The sequence below is a fragment of the Rutidosis leptorrhynchoides genome, chromosome 4 (genome assembly GCF_046630445.1).
Source record: "Rutidosis leptorrhynchoides isolate AG116_Rl617_1_P2 chromosome 4, CSIRO_AGI_Rlap_v1, whole genome shotgun sequence".
Taxonomy (NCBI): Eukaryota; Viridiplantae; Streptophyta; class Magnoliopsida; order Asterales; family Asteraceae; genus Rutidosis; species Rutidosis leptorrhynchoides.
In genome coordinates this window covers 170,649,805-170,661,524 of record NC_092336.1, presented here as the reverse complement: position 1 = coordinate 170,661,524, position 11,720 = coordinate 170,649,805, and the positions used below count along the sequence as shown (strand labels likewise).

General features: G+C 35.6%; 1 protein-coding gene across 1 annotated transcript; it reads left to right on the top strand.

Moving 5' to 3' along the window:
• The first annotated feature begins 874 nt into the window (after positions 1-874).
• On the top strand, positions 875-6,186 carry LOC139840379 (inner membrane protein PPF-1, chloroplastic-like). The gene is made up of 11 exons (XM_071830645.1): positions 875-1,373; positions 1,905-2,015; positions 2,137-2,211; positions 2,691-2,751; positions 3,118-3,191; positions 3,702-3,806; positions 3,911-4,018; positions 4,120-4,223; positions 5,034-5,183; positions 5,342-5,465; positions 5,911-6,186. The coding sequence occupies exons 1-11, from the start codon at positions 1,032-1,034 to the stop codon at positions 6,016-6,018; spliced, it is 1,362 nt and encodes a 453-aa protein (XP_071686746.1). The 5' UTR covers positions 875-1,031; the 3' UTR covers positions 6,019-6,186.
• Positions 6,187-11,720: the final 5,534 nt, after the last annotated feature.

The following is an 11,720-nucleotide window of genomic DNA, read 5'->3' as shown; positions in this document are numbered from 1 at the left end:
CAACGTTGAGCTAACCATGAAGGAGACTGTAGACAAATCATACGGACTAAACTTGTACATAAAAGATTTAGATGATACAGTTTCAGATGAAAACCTCAGATTCTTCTCATATACTCAAGATCTCATAAAGGCCAACCAGATTGAAATGAGATACGTTCAATCAACAACTCTGCTGATCTTTATACCAAAACACTGTCAACTGCTATTTCCAGAACACACGTTCACAATATTGGCATGAGTCAAGTTCAAAAGATGTGACGACTCAAGTAGATACTTGAGGGGGAGTCAACTCCATGCTGCACTCTTTTTCCCTTAGCTAAAGTTTTTTCCCACTGGGTTTTCTTTAGCAAGGTTTTTAACGAGGCAATAACTTATAGTTGATCTTCAATAAAACAAAATTGATATCCAAGGGGGAGTGTTATAATAATAACAATATTATTTATATGTGGATAGTCAATTTTGTACCAATACTTAGTCAATATTGGGTAGCTTTGTTTTTGTATAAATAGCCATGTATTGCAAGCTAAAACAGCACCATTTTCTCACACTTACAAAGTGTTTCTTTCTTTCTCTCCATTATCATCTTTGTTCTTACACTTCATTATTAGTATTCTTAATCAAAAATCAAACCACTAAAGGTAGTTATAAGCCTACTGAATTATAACAATTTTTATGAATTTTGACCAACATATAATTCTCCGTTTAAAGCTAAACAAACTCATTCATTCTTTTCTCTCACTTATTTGGTGTCGTATCTTTTACCTAAGTACACGTGGCACAACCCTATTGGTCGTTGTGTAACATCCCACTTCACAAAACATAATCCTTCAAATTAATTAACTTTTATTATTTTTAATTGTTTGTCTGATACACAAAACCCGGATAACACAACACGCACTATCTCCCCTTCATTTTCGCACAAACAAAAAAATGGGAAGGTGATGGAATTACAGAGATAAACAAACAAACAAGTAGATACATACATACAATTACACTATATCTATATCTATCTATTATCTATATAACCTAAAATGGCGAAATCTCTAATTTCATCACCTTCTTCATTCACCGGAACACCGTTTCCGTCACAATTTCGTACCGGACGTTTTTCTCCGAGAAATAATAAACTTATTTCAACTAAAGTTAAATTCAGCTTCAATGGATTACCACCGATTTCTTCGTTTGATGGTGCCTCCGTTGATTTCGCTGCAATTGTTAGCCGTGCTGAAAGCTTAATGTATACTTTAGCTGATGCCGCTGTTGCTGTTGATTCTGCTGCCTCTGTTTCCGGCGACACGACGGTTACTACGACGGTGCAGAAGTCCGGAGGATGGTTCGGATTTATTTCCGATGCCATGGAAGTTGTTTTGAAGGTAGCTTATTCTGAATTTTCATTAGTTTGGTTATTATATGCACGTATTTGATATAAATCTTTTGTATACAAAAGTTTTAAATATATGTACGAATAAGTTCAGTAAATATTAAATAATTAGGTTAAATACCAACATCGGTCATAACAATATTTTTCATAACTGCTAGATTTTGTGGATTATAGGCCCATTTGGATTATGGACCATGTGCAAGCGCACGTGTTGCACGCCATCAAATCCGCCCATGATAGCTGTATAATATGAGTATTTTCCAAATTTTTAGCAAGTAAACGATGATGTTATAAAAGAACTGGTTATTGTGATTATAGGTTATAATAATTCAGACGATTAGTTTCAATCACATGGTTAGAAATGGCCATTTATTGCGTTTTTTAACGAATTTTCCTATTTTGATTCATCTTGTTCTCGCACGGGTGAAAACAGATTTGGTTTTGTTATGTAAATCGTTTGAGTTCACTTACTTTAGCCTGGCAAGTTACAATTGTTGATGTAAATTTGCACTATATTGACCAGGTACTGAAGGATGGACTAACTGCCGTTCATGTGCCATATGCGTATGGATTTGCAATTATATTGCTTACTGTTCTTGTTAAGCTTGTTACCTTGCCATTGACAAAGCAACAGGTGACGACTCCTGTCAAATATGTTTTATGGTGTTGGCAATTTTTTATCTCAACTTTATATGCATGTTGATATACGTAGCCATATACTACTACGTTTTGACAAATTTACGTGTGTTTAAAAGGTTGAGTCCACTCTCGCTATGCAAAACCTTCAGCCGAAGCTCAAAGCAATTCAACAAAGATATGCAGGAAATCAGGTGCCACTTTGTAATTAAAATCTTTTATATCGTATTTATAACAAATGATGGGTGTACGCAAAAGTGAGTATATTATGTATTAAAACTTTTGAGTTTATGTCCCTTTATTGGGAATATAGTGTGCATCTCAAATTTGTCATATAAGGTCTACTAAACAGCCTGTATGTAACTGTGTATTGATCCCTAGAAGCGATCTAAGTATTTTGAAGCAAACATGAATATAAAAGCTACTTGTTGGATGGTTAGTTTAACAAACTTAAAATAGTTATGGTAAGATGGTACATCTTTACATACAAAGACATTTATGGCAGTCAAATGAAGCTTGACCTTTAACCTCAGAACTACATCATCAGTGCAACTACTGCGCTTCTCCTTCAAAATAACTAATACAATCATGACTTGGGAATATGTTTGTGATGTTTGTGTTGAGCCTACATTTATCTTTATATGTGTTTAATATGATCGATATTTTTTTCCAGGAAAGAATACAACTTGAGACATCACGGTTATATAAACAGGCTGGGGTAAATCCTTTGGCAGGTTCGTATTATGGTTGAAAGTATCTTCTTTAGTCAAAGTGTTACAGCAGTTAAAATTTCTCGTTTTGCTATTACAAATATTCTTGAGTAGTAAAAGTTCATGTTATGCTGAATATCATCTACGATGCACTTTTAGTAAAGACAAAGTATATTATAATTGTGGACCAAAATGATGATAATGAGCAAATGCGTAACTTAAGTTAGACCACACTACTTTCCTATGAAGAAAATATTGCAGTTTCAAGCGTCAGTCAGCTGCAATTCGTTTGCGTACATGTTTCATCACATAGTTACATGAACTTCATCAGTTTCATAGTGTGATTAATATGATATGAACAAATATCTTACCTTTTTTATGTATTGATAGGATGTTTACCTACTTTGGCCACAATACCAGTATGGATAGGCTTGTATCAAGCTCTTTCAAATGTTGCAAATGAGGTATGAACATTTGAACCATCATTTTCCGTATATAAAAGTGTTGTTTAACTGCAATATTTTTATATATTCCCTTTGTACCAAAATAAACACAACAATTTCAATTTTGGGGAGTTCAACATCTCTCTCAAGTTTTAAGTCATATTTTCCAGTTCACGTTCCTGCAATCATTTCAAAATCCAAGTATACAGCCTTTTTCTCCACAAAATTCCTCATTTTTGTCCTGTTAAGTTGTGTTTATTTTACAACTAAGGGAGTAGTCAAATCAGTGTTGGAGAACTCGGAATTACTCCGCGAGTACTCGGTTTTTGCAGCTCGTGGAGTACTCGGTCATACTCGGAAAATCGGTCAAAACTCGGAAAATCAGTTAAAACTGGTCAAAACTCGGTCAAAATTGGTCAAAGTCAACTTAGTCAATGTCCAAGTACTGCCCGAGTAGCGATTTTTGAAACCTTGAGTCAAATATTACGAGAGAGATATAACTTTTAATTTATGCAACCACTTATGCTACAGGGACTGTTCACTGAGGGCTTTTTCTGGATTCCCTCTTTGGGAGGCCCGACTACGATTGCTGCTCGACAAAGTGGATCCGGAGTTTCTTGGCTCTTCCCATTTGTGGTAACATAATCTCCTTCAGCTTCATAACTTAATATTAATATATGTTGTGACCAGCAAACTTAAATATTTATTTATTTAAATATTATGGTTTCTGTAATTGGCAGGATGGGCATCCACCACTAGGTTGGCACGACACAGCAGCTTACCTTGTTTTACCGGTTCTTCTTGTTCTTTCTCAATATGTATCCATGGAGATCATGAAGCCACCCCAAGTCAGAACCTACCTTAATATAATACATTGTATAGCATGTCTTATACCTGCTTGAAGTCTCGTTTTTCTTATATGTTTCCAAACTGTCTTGTTTCTTGCCAGACTGATGATCCGGCTCAGAAAAACACTCTTCTCGTCTTCAAGTTTCTTCCACTCATGATTGGTTATTTTTCTTTGTCCGTCCCATCAGGGTTATCAATTTACTGGTTAGTGTTCATTTGTTCTGACAATAAAAATTATAACTATTATCTATCATCAAGGAGATCACTTGTTTCATTATAAATAGTTTTCACTTATACAGACAATAAAAGTTACATAACTATTATCTATCATCAAGGAGGTCACTTGTTTCATTAAATTAGAGCCACTGTTCTAGAACTCGCCGATTACTCGTGAATAATCCTTGATTACTCCTTACTGAGAACAGGCTAATCCAATTTTTCAAAATTTGTTTTCTGTCACCGTCGGTTTATGGGTAAAATCGGATTTGTTGGTCAAAATCATCAAAGTCAAAATTGGTGACAGTTTAATATGAACTTTAGCTAGAATTTAAGAGTTTTTGAGCAAATGAACGGTTATGTATACGTTTCTAAACAATTATGTTGAAGTTTAGGTTTATGTTAATGGCTTTCTTCAATTTTGCCACACGGTTTTAAAATTTATTGTTTAAATGTATAAAAAGTCCAACTCAATTAAACCCCGAGTTTCGGATTACTCCCCCAAAGTCCCGACTGAGTACTGCCTGAGTAGCGAGTTTTGAAACCTTGATTAGAGAATGTTACCACTTTTTTGCTAAATATAAGAAAAAATATATCAATATTATATAATTACGTCTCTATCCATACTTAACAGTTAACACGTAGAGATGATCATCCATATTATCTAGGTATATGATATAATTGTGTAAATGTGACATGCTTAAGTAAATGATATAATTGACCTATATATCCAAGGCACTGTATATGTTTTTTTTATAATTATACTCCACTAATTTAGTAATGCGTTGATATGACTAGGTTCACAAACAACGTGCTGAGTACTGCCCAGCAAGTATGGTTAAGGAAGTTGGGAGGTGCAAAGCCTGCTGTAGATGAGAATGCAGGTGGAATAATAAGTGCAGGTCGTGCAAAGCGATCTTCTTCTCAACCTTCAGAGTCTGGTTCTAGGTTAGTCTTTCTCTATATTATATCGGAGGTGGCAGAATGGGTGAACGGCCGGGTTGGATGACCACCGTTAGATAATGTATGTAATACGACTGAAACTGATTCACTGATACATGATTATCTAATTTGTTATAATAAATTGATATTTAAAATGTGAACAGGTTTAAGCAGCTAAAAGAAGAAGAAAAGAGAAAATCAACTAAGGCAGTGGCTGACCAAGATGTTCAGGTTTTGGCATCCACATCCGAGTCTGAGCAAGATACAGATGAAGAAACAAAGTCCACGGTACATCCTAAATTTTCAGTTTCCTTTTTATATTGATTGTAAGTTTGTAACAATTTTTGTTGAATATTTTATATCATTTAATCGATGATCTGAGATTTTAAGTAACATAATTTATGTGTTGTATGCGTTAGAACTTAGAAGTACACTTTAGGAGACTTTTGACCCATTTCATCTGTTTTATTAAAATATAGTCAATTCTTTTATTTATTGGACTCAATAGAGATAAAACATAATTTGGTTATCTACATTCATAAGTAATTATATCTAATTTGCCACATCTTATGTAATGGATGTAGTGATCTGATTTATACATAAGAGCCTTGTTATAAGCTTGCAAATGTCGCAAAATGATTTATATGATATGCCAATGTTAAAATTTAAAGAAGTAAGCTCTCTCTTAGTTGATAAATAAATTTAATCTGATGTAAAATCGTAACATGTTCAGGAGGTTTTGGAAGAGGCGTATGCATCATCTAGCACAAGCAAACCAGTTCCAGTTCCAGTTCCAGTTCCCGGGAGGAGTAAGAGATCAAAGAGAAAGCGTTCGGTATGATCCAAATATATGTGTAGCTGTATTTTCTATTCTTGTATTTTGTAAAAATCCGTATTTTAGTTAATATATATAGCTGCCATTTTCTGCTGGCTGATTTACTTTTTATACTAGCAACAGTAGTCTACATTCTCATTAAAAAGTGATATAAATCCCCATTTTGCATGTAGAAATAATGTTACGTAAATATCGTAACCATCTAACCATGATTTTGCAGTAATTTATAATCGAAAAGTTCCCTCTGATGGGTACCTTCTGTTATCTGGTTACACCTAGTTAACTAGGACTGGATCCATAAAATGGCCATTCGGGTTGGGTAAATGTGAAAACGAGACACATCTGACTGACACAAAAAGTTTTGAAGAAACCTAATAATTACAATAGATAAACAACCCAACACCAGTATCCCCATCAATGTAGTATAAGTCCCAAATTTTACATACTTAAGATACAAAGGCTACATACTATCAAACCTTTTAGTTTTTTATACGATGAGAATCGAACTCGTTTTCTCCAACATTGCAATAGGCTTCTCGTTTGGGAAACATTAAAATTATTCCAGTTCTTGCGTTTCTTCTTTTTCCTTAGTGAAACTGAATCATCCATTCATTTTCTCTGAAGGCGGAAGATTGTTCCCTGCTGGGTTTCGTCCAGATGGCTGTTTGTAAATTCTCTAGTGATCCTGCTAGACAACATATAGGTGACAAAATGGGCGGGTTGGGTTTGGGCCGAGCCAATTCAACCAAATCACACTTCATCTGTTGTTTTTAACGTTTACCAGTATTAACTTGTAACAACCCGTCCCACATCACATCGGATTGAAAATTAAAATTGGAGTCTCTTATAAGCTCAAAGTTGTGGCTAACTAATATCTCCCAATGGTTTTTAGTTGAAACTTAAAAAAATTGGTGAAATAATATGATGCCCTAATCCCATTTCTCTCTGAATTATATACTAAATGAGGAGTTTAATTAAACTAAAGTAAAACGAAATTAAACCAAACGAATAACTAGATGAGAGAAACAATGTTTACCTTCATGCTCAACAAATGACAATGATTGTTCTTTTGTAATTTAAACTCGTTATTTAAAGTTATATGTAAATGTAAATGGTTATATCAGTCTCATATCAATGACTAAAATCTAATGAATTCAATCAATTCACATTAACATCATTCATAGATTTTACCCTGTTCAATCAATGAGATTTTTCCGTGACCAAACTCACGTAAATTCTAGCCTATTAAGATCACTCAAAATAGTCTACACAATTGCGTTGTACTGTTGTCACAATACCATTCAATTACCACATGCATTTTCACATGTAGATGTCTAAATCACTAAGTGTTGAAGTATACATTATTTATCACCAATTAATTCACATTGGCTATTAATAACCTACATAATTGAATTAAAGCATATAAACAATCACAACAGTGGATTTATGGATGAACACAATTAATTAAATAACATAACTTCAATAAACCATATCATTAAACAATCCAAAATCATAAGTTTTACATTAAAACGAACACAATGGTTTTTAGCCTAACATATTAATGAAGTAATCAATCAAATACAACATAGCAAAATAATTCATATAAATCACTAACATTGATGAAAATTAATGTACCAATAATGATCCTTCATCAAACCTTCAATCTTGATGATATAATGGCTTGGAGATGATGAAAAAATAGCCATAAACCCTTCCAATCCGTAGCTGAATTCGTTCCCCTTAAATGTCTAAAACCTCTTCCTATTTATAGATTTTTCTGACTTGCTGGCCAAGACATGGCACGATGCGCCACATCCCCATCCGTGTTCTGAACTCATGTGCCGCATCCAAGGTGATGCGTCACATCTCTATTTGACTGTTACCGAATGAGTCTCTTAACATGTAACAACGCGCCGGATCTGGGAAGGATGCGCCACATCTGCTGTTGATTTTGACTTTTCTCTTATTTTAACATATTTCGAGATGAATTCTTTACATATATCAACATATTTACCTTGATGCTCCTTTAACGTTCTTTGCTTGAAATCATCTTCTTGCACAAATAACAATTATATCTCTTCACCTTCCTTGTCAAATGAACCAAAATAGGAATCAATAACTAGAAATGGCAAAATGACCCGTACCCGATGGGAAAACCCGAAACCCGTTATAATTGGGCCGGGTCTGACCCGAGTCCGTCGGCTCATGGACCGGGTATGGGGATGGTTATAAAAAAAATTCCGGGTTCGAGTATGGTTTTGGATACAAACCTGTATACCCGACCCGCATACCCGTATACCCGGCCCGGGGAATTTTAATATGTAACATCCCGTTTTTCATCATAACATGTCCAAGGTACGGGATGAACTTTAGAATGTTCATACTTGGTTGTATAATAGTATAAAGATGATTTTACGATGAGTGCATGAAGTGTACCAAGCGTGTACGTGTTTCTTGTTCGAATGTCGAAGAAAACTGGACGTTGTTTGAGTTACAAGATGTGTACGTACCTTTTCGACCCCAAATAAAGTTTGAGTTGATATTTCAAAACCTTACCATTAGAAAGGAAATCTTATTACGTTTCCAACGATATTTGATTCATCGAAAACGGAGTTACGGTTTGAAAGTTACGAGCAAAACAAGTGTCAGAAAAATGCGAAAAAGGGCCCAGGCGCAAATTGCGGCTGGTGGGCGCAATTTGCGGCTGGCTGGAGTTCTTCAGCACCCAAATGGGCATATTCTTGCGGCCACTTTTTGCGGCTGGCCGTAATTTGGGGCCAGTAGGCGCAAATTGCGGCTGGAAACGCATTTTTGGTGATTTTCTTGATATTTTGAGTTTTAATGAAGGGTATTTGTGTCTTTTTACTTGGGGGTCAGTTTGGAATCATCAAAACTGATCCAAACCTTATCTCCATCTCATTCTTCACACACAAACACTCTCATCTTCAACCCTAGAAAGAGAGAAGAGAGTTTAGAGAGAGAGAGCTCCATTTGGAGAAGAATAAGGGTGTTTCGGGTCAAACCTCAAGTATTAAAGTTGTTCATCTCGTTAACGGCTATGTTTTGATAGTGTTGGTAAGTTCTAACTCCGAAATTCATCTTTATGATTTGATATTCAAGTTAGGGTTTTGAGCTTTTTAGTTGTAAAACTCATTTAGATGATGAAGTGGGTTTATGGAAACTAGTTATTTTTGATACATGGCGGGTTTTGGGTTGATTGACATTTTGGCCATGGTTAGGCTTTGGTTTTGGGTGTAATCACTTAGTTTAGTGATTTTGGAAACGTTGGAACCCTTTTGGGTGTATTTGAGTTGACTAATTTTGAAATGGGTCAAAATTAGGGTTTATGTGTCAAAATGGGTTTTGAGTCATGTTTTGGTGAATTAAGTATGTAAATACTCGTTTTAGGTGTTATTTGGTGTTTTGGTAATATAATCACTAGTCGTTAGTGATTTTGGGCGTTTTTGAGACTTAGGTCAAAATGGGTCAACTTTGATTGGGTCGAATTTGGTAATGACACTAAATTGGATTAAATGGATGTTAAACACTTTTGTTAAGTGTTAAATGGTATTTTTTTTGAATGAAAGTAAACGTGCGAAATGATTTCGGGTTAAAATTGGTATTTTAACCATAAAGTCAAACTTGGTCAACCATGAAACGGGTTTTTGTGTAATATACGAGATAGTATGCGTTTAAAGGCTAAAGTTGTCGTATTTTGGTATTTCGGAAATGCGGGAACTAGTCTCGTTAGTTTGGACCTTCGGGTGTCATTAAATGTATAAAAGGTGTACTTTACACTTTAGGTGTCTAAATGGGCGGATTGTGGAGGTAGGTATAATCCTTTGGTTAAGGGCGTTTGCGTCAAATTCTCTTGAAGGGAAAGTGTGTTGATTGTGTGAATACCTATATGTATATTATAGGTAAAAGCTTGCTCGATTGCATTTGGTGGCGACTTTACATACATGACTTGTGCATGCATCTCGAGGTGAGTGGAATAATTATGTGTGTCCATATATAATGTATTTATTTGTGTTATATGAATGTGGTATTGTCGCGGTGTTTAAGACACCACATTCTAAGTAACGAGTAGTATTGTCGCGGTGTTCAAGACACTACTCATTGTTTGATTGACATGTGGTATTGTCGCGGTGTTCAAGACACCACATTGTCATGGGAGTGGAATTGTCGCGGTGTTCAAGACACCACTCATTATTTTGATTGACATGTGGAATCGTCTCGGTGTTCAAGACGCCACATTGTCATGGGGGTGAGTTAGTCGCGGTGTTCAAGACATCACCCGGGGGATTAGTGATTACGCGGTGATTAAGTAACACTAATGGATGTTATGAACTCCGATGGTCTTTTACGAGTACCGTTCCCTTGTACGATTGGTTAACCATGGTTGTGTGAATTTTGTATTAGCATATATAACATTGAACTATATGCTATTGGTGTTGCTAGCTTATTGTGAATTACGGATATTGGTTTATGCATGATGTTTGCATAGTTGTTGAATTGCTAGCTTGTATACGGTATTGTGTAAGTGATTGCAAGTAAGTAGATTATATATGTATATGTATAATTATTGCATTCACTAAGCTTTATGCTTACCCTTCGTTGTTTACCTTTTTACAGGTATTGTGATTATGAAGCTAGCTAGTTATAGACTAGATGCTTAGGAGCGCTTGGGCTCGATGGGGTAGCTTTTGGATATTTGGACGCGGATGGGGGATTTGGTAGTCCCCGGGATTATGCTCTTGGTATTGGGTTGGGTTATTGAGTCTTAACCCGTATTTCTTGTGATCGGGTCATTATTACAAATGATTTTGTAAAGTGTAATTTATGTGCCAAGGATCATGATAGATTGTTAAACGTATCATTATGATGTTATGTTTCGATTAAAACAGAGTTGAAAATGTATTGTATTAATGGGACCTAACTAAAAAAAAAATGTACTCCGTTTTTGGTTAAACGGATTGGGGTTGTTTCAAGTGATATCAGAGCATAGTCTAAGGGAATTAGGTGACCTTAGAATAGGTGCCTAGTCTTAGACTTATTGACGGTTGTGCGTTATTTGCGGGACTTGTAGGAATACGGGTCTGTTTGAGATTTGTTAGTGCCTTAGAGTAGGTGACTAACAAGGACTTGTGATTGTCCAAAGCGTGATTATGTGGGGCCTTATTTCTTGTGTAAATTAGTGCCTTAGATTGCTAGTGCCTAATGTAAGTAGGAGGACTTGGACGTTGTTTTAGTGATAGTCACCTAGGTTATAGGTTGACTTGTTGTTGCGGTGTACTTGTGTATATTTATTATTATATTGTATATATGTGTATATATACAGGTATCAAATTGTGCGGTGTCCTAGGGACGAATCTATTGGAGAGATTCGAATATTTGGCGGTTTGAGTGATCAAGTTCGCTGTAAGGACTTTGGTCATTCGGGTACTAGGAGTTATCGCGTGTTATCTTGTGTGAATGTTGCGTCAGTCCAGGTAAAGTACTTTGCGTGATCATGTGAAAATGGTAAGGTACGCATTTGTAATAATGATTGATCACCATTATTACGAACGTGTATCTTGACACCAAGCATGACATGACGAGTACCGAGCAGAGGAAACGTGGCATGGTTGGGGTAGAATCGGGACGAGTTAGGAATCTTTTATTGGTTCCTATGATATAGTAGTCTCGAGTGATGTACTTGTTGTCAC

What these genes read in the sequence shown, in the direction of transcription:
- LOC139840379 (XM_071830645.1), top strand. Translation starts at nt 1,032, where the DNA reads ATGGCGAAATCTCTAATTTCATCACCTTCTTCATTCACCGGAACACCG. An exon ending in TGCCATTGACAAAGCAACAG is followed by an intron (nt 2,016 to 2,136) that starts GTGACGACTCCT and finishes TGTGTTTAAAAG; the next exon opens with GTTGAGTCCACTCTCGCTAT. An exon ending in CCTTCAGAGTCTGGTTCTAG is followed by an intron (nt 5,184 to 5,341) that starts GTTAGTCTTTCT and finishes AAATGTGAACAG; the next exon opens with GTTTAAGCAGCTAAAAGAAG.